Raw genomic sequence first — 21,790 nt, 5'->3', positions numbered from 1 at the left:
GTCAAATTTGCTGTAAAACGGGGACTTTAGTAGCAGCTGCAGCTCTGCAGTCTCTGCATGATGAGACATTCACAATGCATCATTGTCGGGGTGTTCTGGCCCCGAGGCTTTCATACTGCTGCTTCCATATGGAGAAAAAACATCTCTTAAAGACCCAACAACATACATTTCGTTTTTTTTTCTCTCGTCTGAGCTGACATCTGACTCAGATCTGTACATTTGGATAGGGGCTCTAAGCTAACGGGAGAACGTGTAAACAAATGGATGATAGGGAGTTGGGGCAGGCTTACCGCGCGCCGACATAAGAGACGAATTTCTAACAATGTTGACCTACTCTGCAGAAACTCATAAAAACAAGACAGTTTTTTTTTTTTAATTTTGGCTAAAAGCTGCATAATTATAATTGAAAGACCACTGGGAATACTTTGATAATAGATCAAATGATGATCGGATTGGGACTTTATAGACGTTATATGAAAAAAACACATTTTTGCACACTTTCTAAAAAGTAGAGCATCCTGATGAACCTAGAACAGCGGTCTGCAACCTTCACCACTTAGAGAGCCGTTCGAGTCGATCTCTCACTGACCACAACCATATTGGAGCCACAAAATCTGACTTTAACCTTAAGAAAAATAAAACATTCATTTGTATTTATGTTATTGTTGCTATTTTGATCAATATACATGTTTTGTGGCATAAATAAAAATATAAACACAGAAAGAAAATAGTTTTTTTACCTCCAAAATAAAAAATAGTTTATACAGTTTGACAGAGGTTTATGACTTTCTTTCAAAATAAAAGACATATGTCACATAGTGTATTAGTAGGTAGTATGTCAGCAATGACAAACAAAAAATGAATTTACTTTACTGTTTGTGGAGCATCTCAGCCAGAGATTTATAAATCTTAACAAATCTAAATGAAATTTAGTGACCCTAACCGGATTTTCGAGCAAAAAGATGAATTTTAAATCCTTGAATTTGTTCAAAAATAAAAAAATGGTTATTCCTAGTGACCTCCAATGGGATGGAAGTTCAAGTTCATCTGCATCGTTGGCTCTGGTGTCTCTAATGTTCCTCTTTACAACAAATGTTACTCTTTACAACAGGCCATGGATTTTCTTTTGGGTTCAGGTCAGTGGAGTTTGCTGGACAGTCAAGCACAGGAACTCCATGTTTACTGAAGCAGCTTCTTTGTCAAAATAAAATCAGCGGTGAGCAGAATCAAGTTCTCCAGAACTTCCTGGTAGATGTCTGCACTGATGTGGACTTTAGAAAACACAGTGGACCAATACCAGCAGATGATTCCAAACAAATCCCAAGTTTCACTTTCTTCGACTGAAAATGAAACTTTCTCAGCAGGGATCTGGGAAATGAAATTTGATTGGGTAGCCGTATATATGCGTGTCTTCTACTTGCAGATGGTCTTGAAATGAATTTGGTCAATTTTTCCTTTTTTGGGGGCAATATTTGTGCTTTAAAAAAATAAAAAACTGCTAAAGTGTGTCTGCATCACTCACCATTAACTTCTACAAATATCCAGGCTTCAGACAGCTACGGTTTAAGAAATAAAATGTATGGAATTTTAGTAAAACAAATGGATTTACCAATCATCTTTTTGTGTATACCTTTTTATATATTTTATTAAGAATATTGTGGCTTTACCAGAGGAAATTCTACACCGTGTATAAATGTTTCTAATGCACTTCTTTATATTTGGTCCAAAAGTAGACATTTTTTATGACTTAGTACTGCAGAGATATGAATTAAACATTTTTTGAAACATAAAAAAATACATTTCCATAAATTAAAATCTTAATTGCCAAGTATAATTATCTAATTTAAATGGAATTAGATTTATGTAAAAAAAAAAAGTTAAAACATTAATTTTTCTTTTTGTGTATGTTTAGCATTAATGTTTGGCTTCATTGTGTACAAAAAAAACCCAAGAATTTCAAGAAAAGCAAAAAAATACTGTGAGAAAATATTTGCACATGTTTATTCATAGATGCAAATGATAGGCACACAAAATAATCATTTCGTTGAGGCCATGTTTAGTTTTTTCCTCCTCTTGCTGGTGAAGGAGATCCCATGAAAGAGTCTGCAGCAAACTTCATCAGCAGGAAGCAACATAAAAAACAGAATCCAGTGACTGCTACGGCGTAACAAATCTCATCATAAATACCAGACTGCTGCACATATTCATGGCTTCAGTTATTTTTTTAAAGACCTGCTCGGGCTAGCATTTTGTTTTAATATCATCTGTACAGAGCTGCTTCCAGAACACTGTGAAAGACCAGTTTCACAAAAGATGCGTGATCTGTCATATTTACATTTGGTTTGAATCACTGTAACACACACGAGAAACAAAAGGCACAAATCAGATGGGCGTGAAATTAAGATTAGGCGGCAAAAATGGTACGATCCATTGACTAGAGCGCCCCCAGATTTCACCTAAGGAAGACTACTTTGACAGTATATGTGCCCGTGACCCTACAGAGAAGGTGCTACAGAGTGAGTCTGAACTCCACGTCTTCAGGTAGACAAAAGAAGCCGTTAGTCGCATATTTAGACACAACAAAGCGTGGCACGCTAACACAGATGAAGGTTAACTCACTTCTCATTTTAGACACCTTCTCTAATAAATACACACAATACAGCGTCAAACCCGAAACTTTGGTAAGTTTGTTATCAAGTCACAAACACTCCACGTCTGTCTGCTGAGTATAAAACAGCTCAAGCCAGGGTGTGTTGCTCATCTACAGTGATGGCTAATTTGATGCATGGCTCTGTCGGTTCCTCCAGAGGGTCGCACCATCTTCAGTTCTGCCCGGCTTGATCTGGCATTGTTGGTATTTACGTTTGTTTATTTTTTTTAAATTGAGCCGTCACTTGAGCGAGTAGAGCAGTTCAGCGGTGTGGCACAGGGACAGGGGGTGGGCCGAGGAGAAGTACTGGCAGCACAGCCAGTCCTCCAGCTCGGCGTTCCTCTCCGGCTCCAGCGAGCGCTCGGCGAACTTCATCATCAGCAGGGCTCTTTTCACGTCCAGCCAGTTGAGGAGGCCCTCGTGCCGGGATCCGTCGCCCAGGCTGCCCGCTTGGCTGTGCCGCTCCAGCTGCTGCTCCATCAGGTCCTTCCTCGGGCCCCAAAGAAGGCTTTGTAAAATGCGCTTGGCCTCCTGGATGTGGATGCGCTTGATGGGGTCGGGCTGCAGGAGGAGGTGAGCAAGTCTCTGGAGTCCAGAGGAGTACAGGGAGAGCGGCGGGACGGGAGGCAAGTCCTCTGAGCGGTAGTCCTGCTCCTTCAGTGCTGGGCTCACCTCAAATGGGTTGGGCTGGTGGAGGAGTTCGTAGATCAAGATGCCCGTCTGGAACTCGTCAAATTTCCGGTACTGGGCTGCGGAGACTATCTCGGGGGCCAGTCTGGCGTGGTCGCGTTTGATGCGAGGATCGCCGCTGGTGGAGCTTACGTCTTCAGGAGAGCGACGCTTGGCCTTGGCAAAGTTGCTGATGAGTAGGCGGGGCAGGTGGCGCTGAACGTCTGCGGAGGCTCCGCCCTTACAACTGCCGCCGTCCACGTCGGTGGGAGGAATAAACTGTGAGGACCTCCGCTGATGAGGCACCAAAAGCAGGTTCTCCAAGCACAGGTCGCGGTGCGTGACCCCATGTTCTTTCAAATGCTCCAGGCCGTTGCAGAGCTGCAGCAGGAGGAAGCAGACGCGCCGCTCATAGATCTCCGGCTGTTTTTTATGGAAGGCCCCCCACTCCCGAACAAAGTCCGCAGCCGTCTGATGAGGAATGTCGGGAGTGATGACCACCACCCGGTCTCTGTCCCCCTCCTGCACAGGCGTTGTGGGCCGATGTGCGGATGGAGGGGGGGCGCTGGGCAGAGCGGCCTCATCCGGAGGCAGCATGCTCTGCGGCACGCAGGCGAGGAAGTGGCCGCAGTCCTGCTGCAGGTTAAAGTGGGAGGGGATGCTCTGCTGCACCGACAGCCCGTACAGGTGGCCCTGCTTGGTTTCTATGGAGGGACTCTTGCAGATCTGGAGTAGCAGATGAAAAAAAGAAGGGAGCAGAAAGACAGAAATCTATTTAGTCAAAAATAATAAAATCCTTCTTGTCTAATGAGTTGAATTAGAATCATTTGGTGCATTTACACATGCTTAAAAAATCTAGTTGACTTTCCAGAACAAACAACTTCTATAAATTTCATGTCAACTGGATTCTTGAACAATGGAAGATCAGGAAATCCTAATTTCTCCAGGTGAATTTCTTCCAAAAAAAACTTCTTTTCTTCGAGAAAGATTTGTGCAACAAAGCCTGATGACACCTACTAGTCCTCTTCTAAAAGAGGAGCATCTGGATAAAGGGTTAGATAACACAGTGATAATGCATATAAACAGACAAAAAGCCCCAGCCAAAAGGCAACTCAAAGCCTTTACTTCAGGCCAGCCTTTAAACCGAAAAGCCCGGAGCCAGATCAGTTCACAAAGTAAGCACTAGATGCAAAATAACAGCAGTCTTTAGTTACTCAAAACTCAAAAATGTATAACACGATTCACTCTAGAACCAAAAAAAGGAAATGGGAAATGCTGAAAATCTAAAAATACAACACACTATACAGAAAAAAATAGAACAAAGCAATCCCGGGGGTCTTTTATTTATGATTATGCCGTCTTTAGCCAAAAGCAAAAAAACCTGTGTCGTTTTTTTAGACATAGTTTCTGCAGAGCGGCAGTTGTCATCAGAAATTTGTGGACGTGACCAATAGCGTAGACTAGAGCATTCCCACACCCATAATCGACACTCTGTCATGTTTGCGTACAGCGGCTCACACCCCAAACCTAACATTAGCAACAAAAATGGTGAGCAATATTGGAGCTGTCCAGCTGAAAAGTTTTGGGCCAGGTGCTGGCTCAGATGAGGAAAACAAAGACGTACATGGATATATCTCTCTGCATCAGAATGGAGCAAAGCAGGGAGCTCGTAGCCCACCCAGTGTAGTTTCTACAGCTACAATCTTTTTCCAACTGCATTTTTTTTGTCTGCTCCTAATTCAGAACGATTCGAATTAAGAAATACCCAGGAACCCTTATTTTAGGTATATATGTTCTCCTTCATGAGAACCATTCCACCAAAACAAGTTAGAAAATCCAGAGACATGATTTTCATTTCTTTACCTTCTAGAAAGATTTTCTTTTTAGCACAAAATGTTTTAAACTTCTAAGCCCTATAAAATCAGCTGTGCATAAAACATTAAATGAATCAGAAATGTAGATTGTCTTTATGTCCATTGAATTTGTGAAATTCATGAAGTATTTTATTTACAGACAAAAGATTTTTAAGCAAAATTACAAAATCATCAAACAAATCAGCAAAGCTTGACGTCATGACTGCAACTGTCGTCAAAGTTTTGCATGAGAAGAAAACGGACCTTGTAGATATGAGGCTTTCGTTTGGCAGTTATTTGGGTTCATTAGGACTTGATTTACATAAAACGGTTGGACTTACAGCACCGTGTGGGAAACAGCTTGATAGAGCAGGACCTCTTACATTAAGGTGTCTGTGTTTGCATGTTTTGACAACAAGGGTTTGTCTGGCTATAAAATCTTCCCCGGAATGTAAATGAATCGGCTCTTGAATTATTAAGCAAGCAGAGCAGCCAGGCTGCTCTGTAGTAACACCTACAATACAAACAGCTGCTGCACTGTGAGGCAGATCAGTGAAGGCTGAATCCACACTGCGGCTGTTTTTACAGCCGTTCTGAAGGACTGAGCTGCAGGGAGACCATCCCAACTTCAACCAGTTTGTAATCTCCTCTTTCTGTCGTCTTGCTCCTAAAGACATTCACACCCACTTTGTAAATGCTTCCCTAAAACAAGAGAGCCAGATAGGGCTGATAAAGCTGGGATCCACTGCCAAACTACTGAATTTTGAACATTATTTCACAGTTGCATGATTTGTAGATAGATATGAATTAATGTCTCATATTTTTAAAAGAAAGCAATTTGTTTAGTGATAAAAAAGTCATTTATAGTCAGTCATTTATACTAAAAAAAAGAGTGAAACTTTGATGTGACATAAATCAGTCCCCTAATAAAAAACCTCAAAACTATATTATCTCCAAAGTTTCTTTTTTAAACTTCTATTTCTCACATGGGTTTGAAACAGTATCACTGCTACAGTTGTGGTTGCTATGGCTTCAGTTGACCACCAGGTGTCACTCTGTGGAATTCAAGAACCTTCATACCTACAACCAAAGTTAAAATCCCACGATCTTTCACACACCTAGGTGTGCAAAATTTGTTATCCGCAGAAAACAAATAGACACAGCCGCGCTCGGGAACAATTTGGTGGCTTAACCCACCAATGCTGAGTGTCAAGCAGGGAGGCATTGGGTCCTCATTTTTAAAGTCTTTGGTATGAGTTTGAACCTACGACCTTGCAGTTACAGGGCGGACACTCTGACTACAAGGCCACTGCTGCTAATGTTGAATTGGATAAGTCTTTATCTACCTAAGACAAATTTAAATTTCTAAAAAAACAAAAAACATTTTTAAACCTTTTAAGTCGTTAACTTTCTGTAGCTTACTTTTTGTTGCATGTATGCTAGCACTAAAGTTAAGCTCACATCCGTGGTGCTGCAGGCTTTTGGGTTGTAGACAGGCTTGCCTTTTAGAGGAGCACAGTGGTGTCTTGCAGTTCCTTTAAGGTTTTCCACCGCCAAAGGACGCCAAGAAAATGGAACATAAGCTTGTCAATTCTTTCTTATTAAACAAAAATGATAAAAGGGAGGAGGTTGGTCTCTAATAAGACCAACATTAAGGTGAGATCATGTGGTTCACAGAGGAGCTGTTTGTGGGATTTCTTATGGGAACTGTTCAGTAATTATAACGCTTTTTATCTTAGCCACAGTATTAAGAGATTACCTTCACAGCGTAGGAGTTGCAGGGATCCAGCGCACAGGCAGCAGAGTAGTACACAGCATCCCCTGCATTGCAGCTCGGCTTGTTAGACGTGAGTCTGAAGAGGGACCAGTTGCTCTCGTCGAATTTGAGCGAATTCTTCTGGGATCTGGTGAAGTGGTCTTCGCATTTCAAAGCCAAGCGCCGCAGAGACTCCGCATACAGGCCACCCAGCTTGGAGTACACACCCTCTCTGCTGTCAATGTTGCTCAAGAGGGTCTGGAGCTGCAGGCTCGATCCCACATTTGGTGCAGAGCCCGTCTCTGTCGAAGAGAAGGGCGAGCTGAGCTGAGGAGAAGACGAGCAGGTGATACTAGTCCGGCAGTGCACGCCCAGGCGCCCCTGATTCTTGAGGGGCTCATCCAGTGTTCGGGACCTCAAAGGTCGGGTTGGCAAAGGGTGACAAAGAGACTCATTGGATGAGAAAATGGGCCGCGGGTCAACAGGACTGGAGGGTAAACTGGAGCGGGAGCTGGCATCGACCGAGCGGCAGACGTTGCTCTCCGAGCCGGTGAACGGGAGGTGTGGGTAGGCTCCCACAAAGGGTTTACCGCCATCTGGAGCTGAAACTGTGCGATTGACAATTTTTTTTTCCGGGAGAGGAGGGGGCTGGATCTTCAAGCTGGTACAGGAGATGGGGTTGGGAGAACATGGAGCGGACGGCACTGGAGTTCTGGGCAACGGTGAAGAACAAGACATCCGTGCAGCATTCCGAGACCCTTAGAGGAAAGAAACAGTTGGTAAACTTCCAGCCCTGACCTGTTTTCATCTAAATGGGTTAAACATTAAAAACATTTGAGTTTGACACAAAAATCAAGTCGAAAACCCAAAAGTGTAGCTAAAAGACCTGAACAACAGCTGGTAGCTATTTCCCTTGATTCGTCTCCTCTCCGTCGCTGCTCAGTTTGATCACAAACCTCACTTCCCAAGAGAAACTTGAAGTCTTCTGTCGACACAGACACTCAAAAACATCTTCTGTCCAATTATGATCCATTTATCAATTAAAGACTTAAGGTACATTGACATAACGATCAGGGAGCCAGACGCTGAGATAATGATGTGGTGGAGTCTTCAATGACTGCTTTCACAGTGAGAAAGAAGGCTGATGAGAAAAAAAAACTGTAGGATGTAGCCAAGCCCTTTTCCCTCTCTTTATCAGAGTCAGTAATTATCTCTTCAAACAACATTTCTCAGGAAGCTACGGCAATTAAAAGCGTCTGAGCAGTACTAAAGGTTGAAAGCTGAGAAGTCAGGGACACATGCCGCTCATCTAAGGTCTGACGGGGATCCTCAACTGGGCTATTAAAACTAATGCAAAGTCATAACACAATGTTTGAGTGCTCCAAAAGGAGATAAGCGGCAGACTTAACCTTGCCCTGGTAGTTCTGTTGTGGTTGTATTGCAAAGTGATCTTTTGTGCAGCAATACATCTGTTTCAGCTTTACAGTGGAACAACTTGTGTCATAACAAGAAAATAAGAAAAAATGAAGAGAATCTCTGCCTTAAAAAGTGGCATCCACATGCTCTGTTGGTCCCAAAACTGGGACCAAATGAATTCCACCAATAAGAAGCAGCAACTACAATGACAATTAAGGCAATGACCCTCAATCTTTGAACTTGGACACCCCAAAACCTCAAGTTTCTACTGCATGCAAAACTTCCCCCCCATGAAGGCCTATGAACAATTTTGATAATGCAATATAACATATACTGGTACACATGTCCTGTTTCATCATTTATTTCAGTCAACCTCCAAAGTTTATCCCAGAGGAGTTCATAGTTCTGTTCCTACATGCCAATAGTCTGAGTTTATCCTCTTCATTTTAAGTCATACTATTTATATATATATATATATATATATATATATATATATATATATATATATATATATGGGTTTGGCCCATTATAACTGGAACAAACTGGGTATTTTTGCCATTACTTGCTATATAATTATGCTTTTACTTTAATCAAAGCATGGTTTTTATCTATAATCCAATGGACATATAAACCAATGATTGCATGATCCTAGAGACTTTAAACCAGGGGTGTCAAACATCCGGCCCGCCAGCCGTATCCGGCCCGCCAGGTGGTTAAGTCCGGACCACATATGAAGAGTAAAAACCATAAGGATGTTTACAAAAGAAAGCAAGTTTTTAGTCCATTCCTGTGGCGAGTTAGGATTTTTTAAATAAATAACTGAAATGCGCAATTCCGCTACTAGGGGGAGCAAAGGAAAATCAAAACAGGTGAAGCAGCATATCTCTGCACGTGCCATAAGTGAAACCCAACAGCTCTGTGTCTGGGTAAGATGCAGTTTGGTTTCCCATGAGCCTCACCACTGTTATCTTGCTATGAGGATGATCAGTAGTGTTCAGTAGTTGTCAAAAGTGAAGTGGAGTGAGGAGCTTTCCAGGAAAATTGACATTTTTTTTCTTTCACGAAGCTGAATGCAAACCCGAATGCTTTTTGTATGTCATCAACAGGTTGCAGTGCTCAAAGAATATAAAATTCAGCACCACTAAGAGACATAAAGAAAAGTTTCTGGATTGCTTCAGTGTCAGATGTAAAATATTCCGTCTGTATAAAATTGAATAGACCAACTTTTTTTTACTGAATTAAATTTTATCCCAAGTGATTAGGGTACCATGTTGGTTGAGGCATTTTTTCAAATTGAGTAAAAAAAACTAAAACAAAGCTGTTATTTTGCTTTTATGTTGCCGGTCCGGCCCACTTGAGATCAGACGGGCTGAATTTGGCCCCCGAACCAAAATGAGTTTGACACCCCTGCTCTAAACCAAACCTAACCATCATTCCTCTACCACCATGCCTGATGCCATTTAGAGTTGGGAAATATGGTTTAGAAAAAACTAAATTCCTGAATTTTTTTTCTTCAAAATTCTATTTTAGATCGATTTTCCTTTAATAAAAATTAAAAATTCACAGTATTTGACCAACAGGTATAGATTGGTTAATTATTCTATTTCAAGCACAGACTACTATAAAGGTGCACCACAGCAACATTCCTACTCAACAATACTGCCGAGCGCCCATTGTTAGAAAGGCCGTCATGATGTCAATTACTGGTTCTACCAGTCCAATAGAATTTCTGAGCATGACAACAATGGGGTCTGGTCTGTAGCCAAAGTTTAGTGTCTGCTGAAAAATGTGGGTTGACGAGACGATCCGGAAAAAAATAAACATTTACAGATAAAGCTGGAGGTGGCAAGCAATCAACCCCCAATTACCAGTTCATTATCAGCATAGCAGGAACAAATGGTGTGATGTGAATAGGCCCACTACAAACCATCTGCATCAACGTAAACTACAAACTTTAAAATGTTGATGATATCAATTAACTTTTCAGCTCTAATTTGAGTTTTCTTTTATTTTCAATATGGATGACTATGATTTGCTGGCTAAAATTTCCTCTTTGACCAAAAATACAGTGCTATTGTGTTTGTTTTTAGGACAGGGACGTTCCATTATTTGAATCTGTAAATCATTTGGAAACTCTCAGAGGAAGTCAAACTTCTGTTTACTTTAAAACTGAAACATCGATCCTCATCTTTAGCATTGGACATGCCAGCGGTTCCAAACTGCCCCAAGTTCCCATCTCCCTTTAGACTGATGGTCTTTTCCAAATTTATGTGCTGCAGTTCTTTCTTTTCATCTTATTGAGTGCAGTTGTTCCACCCACTTGCTTATGCGTTCTCAATTACTTTCTGTCAGACACACCATGACGTGTTTTAATGTTTAAATGAGTTTTTATTTGCTGGATTCAAAGACCAATCAAGCCAAACGGAAAAAAAAACTTTGGTTCCTGAGCAACTTCAACTCTGAGAAAAGATCAAGGCGAGTGAAAACCACCATAATCTGGACTCACCGGAGTTGGCCGTCAGATTGTCGGGGGATGCAGTGGGTAGACTGGTACTGCCCAAGCCTGGAAAAGATGAAGGGGTCTCGGTTGACCTTTGCTGGCTGCAGCGATCCAGCTCCAAGTTACTGCCACTCATCCTAATACTCCCTCTGCAAAGGAGAAAAAATGTCGGCACGGGAAGTTCATTTATTTTACTGTTGAGATGCATAGTCCTAAAGTGAGGTGATTTTCTGCTAAAACAAAACTTCCTTTAGTGCATCTGCAAATATGGAAGCATATATAAAAAATTAAGAAATGAATGAGAAAAGAGATGTATCTTTGATTTTGCACAACACAGAAACAAAGTCAGGAGTGGTTTCACTTCCTTCTTCCAGGAGTCACACTTCTCTGTTCAAAGATGGCATAAAAGTCAGCAGAGGCAAAGCTGGACAGGTTCCCAACAGACTAATGCTCAGGTCCATAACCCACCATATCTATGTTTTGAAGTGAGACTGTGTCACTACTGCTGAACTCAATTGTATTTCAAAGAAATTAGTAGAGTGAGTTTTGAATTGATCATTTGTGTGAGTGTCTTAGAGACACATGTGAGCTCTTACTTTGAAACCCAAACGAGCAAAGACCCTCGGATTCTGCCGTTTTCTGTTGGGTAATCTTGTGTCTGTGCATTTTGAAGGGCATGGGAACATGAATATTGGAACAAAGAAAGGGTCAACACTTTCACTTCATCTTTCCGATTGTTTGAAAACAAAAAGTGGAGCCAGATCAGTTCACCAAGGGACCATCACTGATTTGTTACACAAGTGAGTCTGTCTACTATATTCAGTACAAAATTGTCCAACTTCACAATAGAAAAAAACCCTACATTTTAATGTAGTTTATTGCCGTGGTGCAGAGGTGGAGCGTTTGACCTCTGATCTGAAGATCATAGTCTCAGCTCCCACCTTAATTTGCCACCATGTGTCAAAGGGTCCTTAGGCAAGATACCGAACCCCGTTGCAGTGGTCTGGACCTTTAAGACCTGCTACAACACATTGGTGTCACAGTAGCTCTTGAGTCAAAGACACAATAATGTCCTGCATATCTTGCAAATTACAAACTAAAGCATAAAAGTTTATGGGCAATATTTGCACAGCTGTCGGTAGTAGAAGTGTTGTCCTCCTTACTTCTGTACCCTTACTAAATTCCAATGCAAACTGCAGAAAGAGAGTTTCAGTCAAGGTGACCAATGAGGCTGACCTGCAGCCATTCATTTGTCTGATTATACACATTAATGACTCTGTGAGGCAAGGCCCCACTCTTTCCCTGCATCTCTCGTTTGTGTCCTCCATCACAAAACGACACCTCGGTCCGTTTATCTCCCAGCGCTCGACTTCAATTCCGCCATCCATCAGGAGGGCAAACAGCGGAGACGGAGAGGAGTGAAGCAAAGAGACAAACGGTGAGGTTTCCTCACCAGGTCAGCCGGCTGAGGGATCTGCTATCGTTTAACAGACAAAAGAGTTGTGATGAAAAGGGCAGCACGAGTGCTGAGGCGCTGAAGAAATGGTAATGGGTTCAGGGATTATCGTTCCATGTGCGTGCTTCTCTCCGGTTCATGGAGATTTGTTTCCAAAACACGAGACTGTCTGCAGAGAAAAATGCTAATAGCCCAGAAACTCCAGAGCAGTCAGATCAGGATGGTTTCTCATTGTTAAATGGTCTGTTTGCTGTGCATTCTTACAAATGCTTTATTTAAATCATATTTTTAGCATTTGTGTTGCTCATTTCTCATTTCCCCTAAAGTAAGTTTGACTTTAACAGCAGCATAAAACCCCCCCATCGCTCTCAAATCAAACCAGCTCTGGCTGTAGCCACATTTCCACAAACGTAAACAGTCTTGTTTACACCCTTAGCCTGTGTACACACACACACACGGTACCATGACATCGTATTAATAAAACAGTTTGACAGGAAGTGGGCTTTAAAAAAAGAACCTGACTGGGGTTACATCTCTCTGCCTGAACCCCAACGAAGCTGCTTTTGCAGCTTACGCACCACTTCCTGATGTATATTCTCGCTTTAAAGGTATTGAATTTTTTCTTTCGAGAAGCTCTTACTGCTGCACAAGTTAGTACACCACCATCTAAGCAAAAAAAAAAAAAAAAAAAAAAAAAAAAAAAAAAAACTGCAAGTGAGGAATGTGACCAGTTGTAGAATTCTGGGTTTGGACTGTAGAAATAGGAGCCATGTCACGCAAAAGACTCCCTCCATGATGCCAACAGCTGGATATGCGTCACTTTGCTAAACATCTTTTCTTACAGATCAACACCATTGACTGTATATAAGAACTGGACTGAGTCACCCGCCCCCCGCACATTCCTAACAGGAAGTAAAAGCCAAAAGCCCATAGACTTCTATAGAGAAACATTGAAGTCTTTATGTAGAATAGAATGGTTATTCTATTTATCAGAATAACCAATCTTTTTACCTTTTTTTTTAAAAACTTTTTTATAGAAGTTGTTCAAGTTATAAACTGGCCAATCAGACGCCTCAATGAAAGTTTGTGGTCTCACTGCAAATGCTCAAAACGTTTGACAGATTGCCCCGAGCCCACTCTCAGGTGAAAGGGTTGTGCTCACTCCTGATTGGCAACAGTGGTTGCAAGGGGCGTAATAATTAATTGACCTAATCGATTTACATTCCTATAGTCCGTTCATATTGATCTGTCTGAGGCAAGTTTTTAATTGAATCATATTACACCATTATAAAACTGTTTCAACATGAAATCAATTGTTTATGTCGATAATGGAACTTGAAATGCTGACTCAGACCGACTCGGACTGCTTACTGACAATGTCTGGTTCCAAAATGGCGGCGTCCCTATAGCGTAAAATGAACTGAATTGACATCATTACACTCACTCGGTCCAGTTCTCATATACAGTCAATGGTTGACACTAGTAAAAGTGGAGTTTTTTGCATGTTTGCAGAGTTGGACAGGTTTTAAGGCTACATGTTGTGTAACCGCTGAACTTTGCCATCCAAAGCAGGAAAGAAAAACGCCCCCATTGTTTCCCTCCCCTGATTGTGAGACAGTTACCATAACTATTCTGTCATAGGAGCCAAATATCCATTAATGTTTGACACGATTCCTCCTTATCTTTTTCAGACAGCTCCAACTTATCTTCTCCCTCGTCAGCCTTTAATAACTGCAGCTCATTTTTACTTATGAGCAAAAAAAAGAAAAAGAGGACACACTTTGAGTTCAAAGACATTCAAAGATGTTGTTGTACCTTTGCTGCTTGAATAGAGGATGGGGGCGTAGTAAAGGATTCTGCTTCCCCCATGCGAATACTTTGAATGTGACCTTCTAGACATGCAAACTGCAACAACTCCCCCAAATGTCCACAAACACAGACACGAAGAACAGCGGTGAACTGATGCCTACCTCATGCTGAAGAAGCCAAACGTCTGTATGAGGACGGTGGGCGCAAACTAACCCCGGACTGGATCCCCCCCCCCCCCCCCCCCAAAAAAAAAGCGCCACCACGCGCAGTAACAAAACCCCGATTTCCCCACAGACAAACCACGAGAGTATTTAAAGTGTCTCAGCAGGAAAAGCAGCCAGCATCCTTTATACATGTGGGCCTAATGCTTTTTCCCATTCCAATGCCGGTTCAGTTTGGAGCAGCTTAAAGAGTGTCAGGCAGCAACAGGAGGCTATCTTCTGTACTTCAAAAATAAAAAACTGGGATCAGTTTTGCTCTGTGAAGGGAGGGGCAAACCGTCTATGAACACTGATTTACAGAACAAGAAGCAGATCGAGTCCAACCAACTCAAAGGCACGTGATCTGTAGATTCTATCGGGGGCAACCGGTTGCCAGGCCGGGACAGTTTAGGAGTCGCCGGGGGGCAACAATCTGTTCCTCTAAGCCCCATCCCATCTGCAAGCTTCCATACACACGCCTTTCTTGTTGAGAGGAGTGCACACGCACACACCTCTCAGGTTGACTCTCCATGTGTGTTTGATGTGAGTGAAATGTGATCAAAGGAAGCACATTTTTCTGCACCATCTGTGCCTCCTAAATGATTTAGGCAGGAAGCAGCCCCACCAGGAAGCAACTCTTTCAGTGGCAAATGTTCTTCATTCATTAAATAAATTAGGATCTAATATCGTGTCATTACAGAACCATCATAGGTTGATGGGTTTTTTTATGCTCACATGTCCAGGAGCACTTGCTGATTAAACACGATAAACTTGGAACTCCTAAACTGTCGCCGGCCGCCTGAAGGCGTGTGCCCACATGCGGCCCAACAAAGTATTTTTACCAGCGCAGACGGCCGGCTGCGTCACTACAGGGGGAGATGGATCCTGACTAGGATTACCACAAGCAGCCAGCCTCCTGGACCGCCTCAGAATGGGCCTCCTCCCAGGATACCTCCGGATAATAAAAACATCTGTTTGTTTTGGGGAAGTTGATTAACACGTCGCCGGACCGTTCCCGGACGGGCTATTATTAGAAGATCACTGTATGCTCCAATAACTGCCACACGGGCCCGCTTCTCTTTTCTTCTTTCAGCTCTGGGGGAGCCGGCAGATGAATGTCTGCTTGGCCTCAAACGGAGAAAAGTTTTATATGGAATTAGTTTATGTAAAAGTAGAATTCAGAATCACCTCAAATGGAATAAGTTGATATATTTGCTCAACCAATAGAGAATATAAATAAAAAAAATGCCCCCTGATTGCAATTGTGTCCATTGTGAAAAACAAGTTTACAGCAACCGGACACAGCAGTGGGCTATCCAGCAAGCCCATTTTCTGTGTTAATTAGTACTGAAGAAGTCACACTGCCAGCATGAATGGAACAAGGCGCGCATTGAGGATTATGGCCCGCCACTTTGAATGATCACAATTCGCCCTGAAAGAAGGCCGATTCAGGACCGAATAATGAGGCTGTAAAAGCAGAAGGAGCCGTAGGATTCACACGGAGACGGCTGCAGTCAGCTGCACGCCGAGACAACAGACTTTTAGTCTCAGGCTAAAGAACATCTTTTTAACCCAAAGATTAGGTTTAAAAAAAAAAAAATCTTGAAAAATATAAGCCGCTTGAGTGTTTAGACCCCTCCCTTATGAAGAGCTCTTTTTGCTCAGTTTGAGAGATTTTATTGCAGAAGTTTGGGAAATTTAAAACATCCGATTCATTCAAAGTGACATAAAACCACGTCTTAATAGAAGGCAAGCTAAATAAATCTTGTTCAAAAACATAAAATTTGGGTTTACAGATTCAATAAAAGAATAATTTTTCTTCATAGAAACTAAAAAAGTTAATTTATTTCCCAAATAGGTTTTTTTATGAGTCGTTGAACATATTTCCTGCATTTAAGTCTTATTTCCACTCTAACCCACTCAAAAGGCTCCACAGCACAGACTCAGTTTTCCTTACCTGTGTAGTTTCTTGGGTGGAGGTGGAGGTGGGTTGGGGTCATTGGTGGCAGCTCCTCTTCCTGATGCCAGCAGCTCCCCTGAGCTGCCGTGCAACATTTTCTTGGCCGGCATGCTCCTGTTATGCTTGCCTTCCTCCTCTGTGCCCTCGGTTTCCCTTTGACCGGCGCCATTGTTGGGGTTGGTAGGGGGGGCCGTGCCTGGCTCTGTCATGGCAGGGGGGCTGCTGTGAGTATTGGTGTCCCTGGCCTCCTTCCAGACAGCAGCACCATTGACCGAGCCTGTCGCTGAGGAGGTTGTCCCGAGGCTGGCGGGTGGTTTCATCTTCTCCATTCTTTTCCGGCCGCGCTCTTCCTCCTCCTCTTCTTCCTCGATGCGGCAGCTCCAACCGGAACCGTGCAGGTTGGGCTTGGGCCGGCGTTCCGATGGCGTGTTGTGGTTGTCCGGGAACTTGAAGTGGCCCTCTTTTGCAGAAACCAGGAAAAACATGGGGAGCTCTGGGAGTGGGACAGGGCATGAAACGGACGAGGAGAGACTGGAGGTGCCCAGTTTGGGAAATTCCGGGAGAGAGAACGGAGAAGAAAGCGACTGAGAAAGGCTAGAGGTGCCCAGTTTTGGGGAGCGGGAGCTCCTCTTTGGGGGAATGGGTGGGCTGGACTCCGGCTTCGTGTGAAGGGCGGGTGGCAGGGAGGCGTCCATGCTCAAAGAGGGCGCACTGCGACTTGGGCTGGGCCACCGGAAAACCGGGCTGGCGGGGTCTTTCCGTGCTGTTGGGCTGAAGTGACACTGGGTGCTGACAGCAGAATCCGGACTACTGAGATAGAAAGTTTTGTTGTTCTCTGTGTGAGCTGCAATGACGGTGATGGTGGCTCTCTGGTTCTCGCCAAACCGGTCCACCTCAGAGGTATGCTTAGTCTGGTTTGGGGACTGGGGGGGGGGCTGCAGAACATGAGCAGCAGGTTTGCGTTTTTTCTTGGTGCTCTCTGCATAAATGGGTTCAAAGCCTTCCTGTTTGTTGGGGGAGTTGGGCGTTGACTGGGGGCCTGTCTTGCTCTGCGAGTCTTGCAGACTCACCGACCTCTCCTGTCTCCCTAGCAACCCTTCAGGCTCTGGAAGCGAATCTGTGCTGCTAAGATAAGAAGAAGAAGAGGAGTCTGACAGACTACTCTGTTTGGACAGGACAGAAGCAGAGGGGGGGGATGCTGGGCTCCTGTGGGTGGCGGTCTCTGAAGAGGTGATGGGCGTCTTTGAAAGATCAGCGGAGCCACCATTCGTACCTTGAACTGGACTAGAAGCTACCTTATCCTCTGAAGGCATTTCCTTAAACGCTTCCTGGGTTTCATTGTTCGTCCTGGTGTTCAGGGCGCTTCCATTATAAGCGCTCTTGGTTCGGATAGGAATCACGCCGTTCTCCTGGTTGTTGCAGGAACCCTCATTAGAGTTCTTCTTCAGGCTCTGGGAAACTCTCCCTTCCTGCTGGCTCACCAGGATGTTGCTGATAATGACTGTGTCTTTGGGTGAGAAGCTGGGGGACAACGAGATGCGGTTGTCGTCGATCTTGTTCTCGGGGTCCTGAAGGACCGCCTCTCTGTGGGCCTTGTTGCAGACATTGCTGTCGATGTACAGCGGTGTCAGATTTAAGATCTTTAGATTCTTCTGCTCCACCGAGATTTTCGTCTTCTCTTGCTGCAAATAGAAAAAAAAACACAAGTTGATGAAACATTTAAATGAAAAAGAGAAGTGGTTTTACGTAACACACACCGGTTCTATGTTCATGTTGACATCTTTAGGTTCGCAGGTGTCGAGGCTCATCATCGTGGGTTTGACAGCGATGGTCGGCTTGCTGTAGGGCGAGGGCGTCGTCACTCCAGCTTCCTCATCGCCTCCCAGGCTGCCTTTTAAACAGGATGCAGGCGTGCTGCCATCCGGGACGCCGACCGTCTTGTGCGCGCTAAGCGGGTGGAAGCAGTTCTTACATGAGCCGGGTTTCCATACGTGTTCTGCAAAGTCGCTGCACGCTGACATCTTTGGTTTGCTAAATCTGGTCCGGTCAAAGGCCGCTGTGAGGAGATCTGGAAGATGGAGGACGAGCTGTCATGGCTGCCTCATGAAGCACAAGAAAGAGGAAAAAGACTTATTCAACTGAAAAAAATAATCATGGATATGAACTGGCTATTGCTATCCATGTCACACGTTAGAGGAAGCTCTACAGCTCAAGATCTATTAAAAAGCCAACCATTTGCGAGTGTTTCCCAACAATAGCCAAACAGAATCTCCAAAAGACCTGGTTTGAACTTTGCAGGTTCCCATCGCCTCCGAAATTAGAGGTCACATGTTCTACGTTGGACCAAAAGGCTTGCCGGTTTGAACCCGGCCGCATAAAAGGGCCCTAACAGGCCGCCCGGCAGCTCCAAACCATCTAGGAGGAGCATGCCAGAGGTCGGAATGTCAGGAATGTCGGCAGAGCCAGGTTTCACCAGGGTGAATCTCATACCCGTGACAACTTCCCCTCCCCCTCCCTCACACACCAAATCCACAAGTCCACACATATATATACATGTGTGAGTGTGTGTGTTCCACTCACATACACACCATTCCTGGGAGTCACAGTGTCCTGTTTAATTGGAATGACAGCGCTCAACACCTTTTCACAGAGCTGGTGTGTTTGTCTGCAACTGGTGGTCTGGCTAATGGCCTGCAACATGGTGTTAATTCCTCTCAAAAAGGTGCCGCAAAAGCTCTTTCCTCTGATGTGCAATCAGAGTAAATTCAGCAAATAAATTCAGACAATCATCTAAGAGCAGACTTGTTTAAAGAATGTAGATAATGTCTCAAAATAACCCTGATAGTTCTTGGTTCCGGTGCAAGACCGTCTGCTGAAGGTACAGTTTCCCTGTTGGCAGTGATAATGCGTGTTTACGCTTTTCTTTTGTTCTGTCTGACTCAGTTTGAGCAGGAAAAGTACCCACCAAGCCGCTGTTTGTTTAAGTGCAAACTCAGAGGAAGCAGAGTCTTGCCTAACATCTCCTGAATGTGCGCGTGAGTCACACCAAGAGATCAAAACCATACAGATTAGTGGCTATTTCGGACAGAAGAAGAACAACAAGTCTTTCCCAAGAGGGGCCCGGACACTGACAGCAGACGAGACGATCCCAACTCTCACTCATGCTGACATGCTCGGCCCTGGTCGCTTGAACATAGGTCCCTCAAGCTCAAGGTCTAAGATTTCTCGCTTCCTTGTGCAAAAATCTGCAACACAAGGCTAAAAAAAAAAGAAAACACAGTCCGTCCTTTAGTCTAGACCTCAAAATGTGAGAAATATGTCATGAGCGTGCTGAGGGTCAGGAGCCAGATAACAGTGATGGGATAAAAAAAATGATTTTGGTTTAGCCATACATGCTCCTTCATGTGGCCACTAGGGGGCTCAAACCTCCAACACAAAAACTTTTTGCCTTAAGAAAAAAAAAAGGCAGAATTCAGTCAAGAATCATGTTAGATTCAATAAAACTAGTCTCCATGGCAACAATACATCTTTCAATCTGTACAATTGGGGCTTTAAATACCAAATCCACTCCCCTTGAGCCCCAAACACCTGTGTCCCCAAACACACAGCATGTCTCTATGGTGGTGGGGTCACCTGATACCCACTGAGACTTTGCAGCTTTTTCCTGTTCATTTGCCATGTCAAAGTAGACCCCCCCCCCCACACACACACACACTTTAGTCTTTTTAGGGCCACATTTGTCACGCTCGCACAGCCCCTTCTTCTTTCACTTCTTTCATGAGGAGGGGCGCTTTTCCTTACAGACAGCAGGAACCCCCCCCCCCCCCCCCCAAAAAAAAATACACAAAAAAAAAACACAAAACAAAAAAGAAACTTCCCCAAACTTCCAGCTGGGGGGTTGTTTACAAGCCAGCATCTGAGTGAACGTTATAACAGCACACATGCAGGTGAAATGAGACGCGTTGCTGTAACAGTTTCTCTCATTAAGGTTGCCAGATTTGGTTTCTGACAAAACGCAATATACTGACCAATGATTGTATTTTAATTGATCACCCCCCCCCCCCCCCCCCTATATTTGGGTGAACTCTGTCGTTTTCATCAATATTCAGAAGACCAGAGGCAGGAACGTAGCCAAGGTTGTCTGCTCACCTGCTCGGACTTTCTCCTGCCTGGCAACACAGAAATCTGAACAAAAACGGCGTAAAAACAAAATCCAATCGACGCAGTCCAGGTGTCCGTCTGCGGTCCCGGCGCGCGCGGGGGCTGCAGCGGCTGCTCCGTACACAGAGTGCAGAGGTGTAGTACTGCCGCTGCCGCTGCCGCTGCTGCTGCTGCTGCCGGAGCACCAGCCCTCTGCAGCAGCACAGGAGGGGAGGTGGGCGGAGCTTGCAGCCATGCAGCCATGCAGTCTGCCCAGCACAAAAGCACATGTGCAGCCTGCGCTACTGTGTCATTAGTCGCTGTTCAACTTATTCACACATGCAAATTCATTCAGCAAAAGACAAACAAATAAATAAAGGGACACACTGGTTTGAACAGGTTTATTCTGCAAAGCAATCAATCTTAATCAAAAGGCCTTTGAATGGGGGGGGACTTTGGATGTAACACAAGCCCCCCCTCTCCCTGCAAACTACTGCTGCTTCTGTTCATCAGGGCTAAAAGGCGACAGACTGATAGAAAAGTGTTTCTTCTCCAGAGGAAGCTTGGACCCCTGCTGCTTTCCATTACAGCAGTAAAGAAGAAAGGCCTCAGAAAGGCCTCCGTTCCAGACATTAACCTTCACCTTCTAAATAACATTTTATCTGTGCTTTTTTTTTTTACATAAACAGCAAAAGATTCCTTCATCTCATATCTGCAGCGGCTGTTTTTTGTTTTTGTTTATGTCAGATGAGATAAATTTGGTTTGGTTTGATACCAAACCAAATAGCCCCCCCCCCCCTGCATTCATTTAAGGCTTTATCTTCCTGATTGAAGCAAGTTTGAAAAGCAAACAGAATTTGAACCAGAACATACCACCAAGCAATCACTTATCCAAATACAAACAAGCTGATTCCTATTAATTTTTATGATAAATGGATAACTCAACTGGTAAACTCATTAAAGTCTTTCAAGCCTTTTTTTTAACCTTTGTAATTAGATTCAGTTTAGCTCGTGCTGGTTTGCGGCGCCTTCCATCCGTGAAACCCGAGTTCGACTCCGGGCTGCTCCCTGTTCCCTTCTCTACCTATGCCGGTTCCAAGCCCGGTTTGAGAAGGTTGCGTCAGGAAGGGCATCCGGCGTAAAACATTGCCAAATCTACCATGCGACTCGTTCGCTGTGGCGACCCCTGATGGGAGAAGCCGAAAGTGGAAGAAGATTCAAAATAACTATCCCAAGAATATTTTTAGTCTAACAATTTCATTTCATTTTATATTTCAGTTAAAAATGGGCAAGTTGTTGTCTTTTGACTGAGTTGTATCACTGAATATGCTCCAACAAGTCGCAGACTTGTTTTCCTCCCTCTTTTGCTCATTTTTTGAAA

General features: G+C 43.9%; 1 protein-coding gene and 1 long non-coding RNA gene across 4 annotated transcripts in view; one reads left to right on the top strand and one right to left on the bottom strand.

Moving 5' to 3' along the window:
* Positions 1–21,790, top strand: part of LOC105355213 (uncharacterized) — a 57,056-nt gene that overhangs the window by 225 nt on the left and 35,041 nt on the right. The gene's annotated exons all lie outside the window — the stretch shown is intronic.
* prag1 (PEAK1 related, kinase-activating pseudokinase 1) lies at positions 1,975–20,766 on the bottom strand. 3 transcript variants are annotated; one of them, XM_011481597.3, is made up of 6 exons: positions 20,419–20,766; positions 18,027–18,337; positions 16,267–17,951; positions 10,851–10,993; positions 6,932–7,686; positions 1,975–4,045 (listed from the first exon to the last, which is right to left on the bottom strand). In XM_011481597.3, the coding sequence occupies exons 1-6, from the start codon at positions 20,663–20,665 to the stop codon at positions 2,891–2,893; spliced, it is 4,296 nt and encodes a 1,431-aa protein (XP_011479899.2). In that variant the 5' UTR covers positions 20,666–20,766; the 3' UTR covers positions 1,975–2,890. The 3 variants fall into 3 exon arrangements, with proteins under 3 accessions (XP_011479899.2, XP_011479897.1, XP_011479898.1); XM_011481595.4 differs by having other exon boundaries at positions 18,027–18,365; positions 20,419–20,634; XM_011481596.4 differs by having other exon boundaries at positions 18,027–18,369; positions 20,419–20,617.

The sequence above is a fragment of the Oryzias latipes genome, chromosome 12, assembly GCF_053564925.1.
Source record: "Oryzias latipes strain Hd-rR chromosome 12, Olatipes_Hd-rR_3.1".
In the NCBI taxonomy this organism is placed as follows: Eukaryota; Metazoa; Chordata; class Actinopteri; order Beloniformes; family Adrianichthyidae; genus Oryzias; species Oryzias latipes.
Note: the sequence above shows the minus strand (reverse complement) of the source record. Positions and strands in the feature narration are given on the sequence as shown.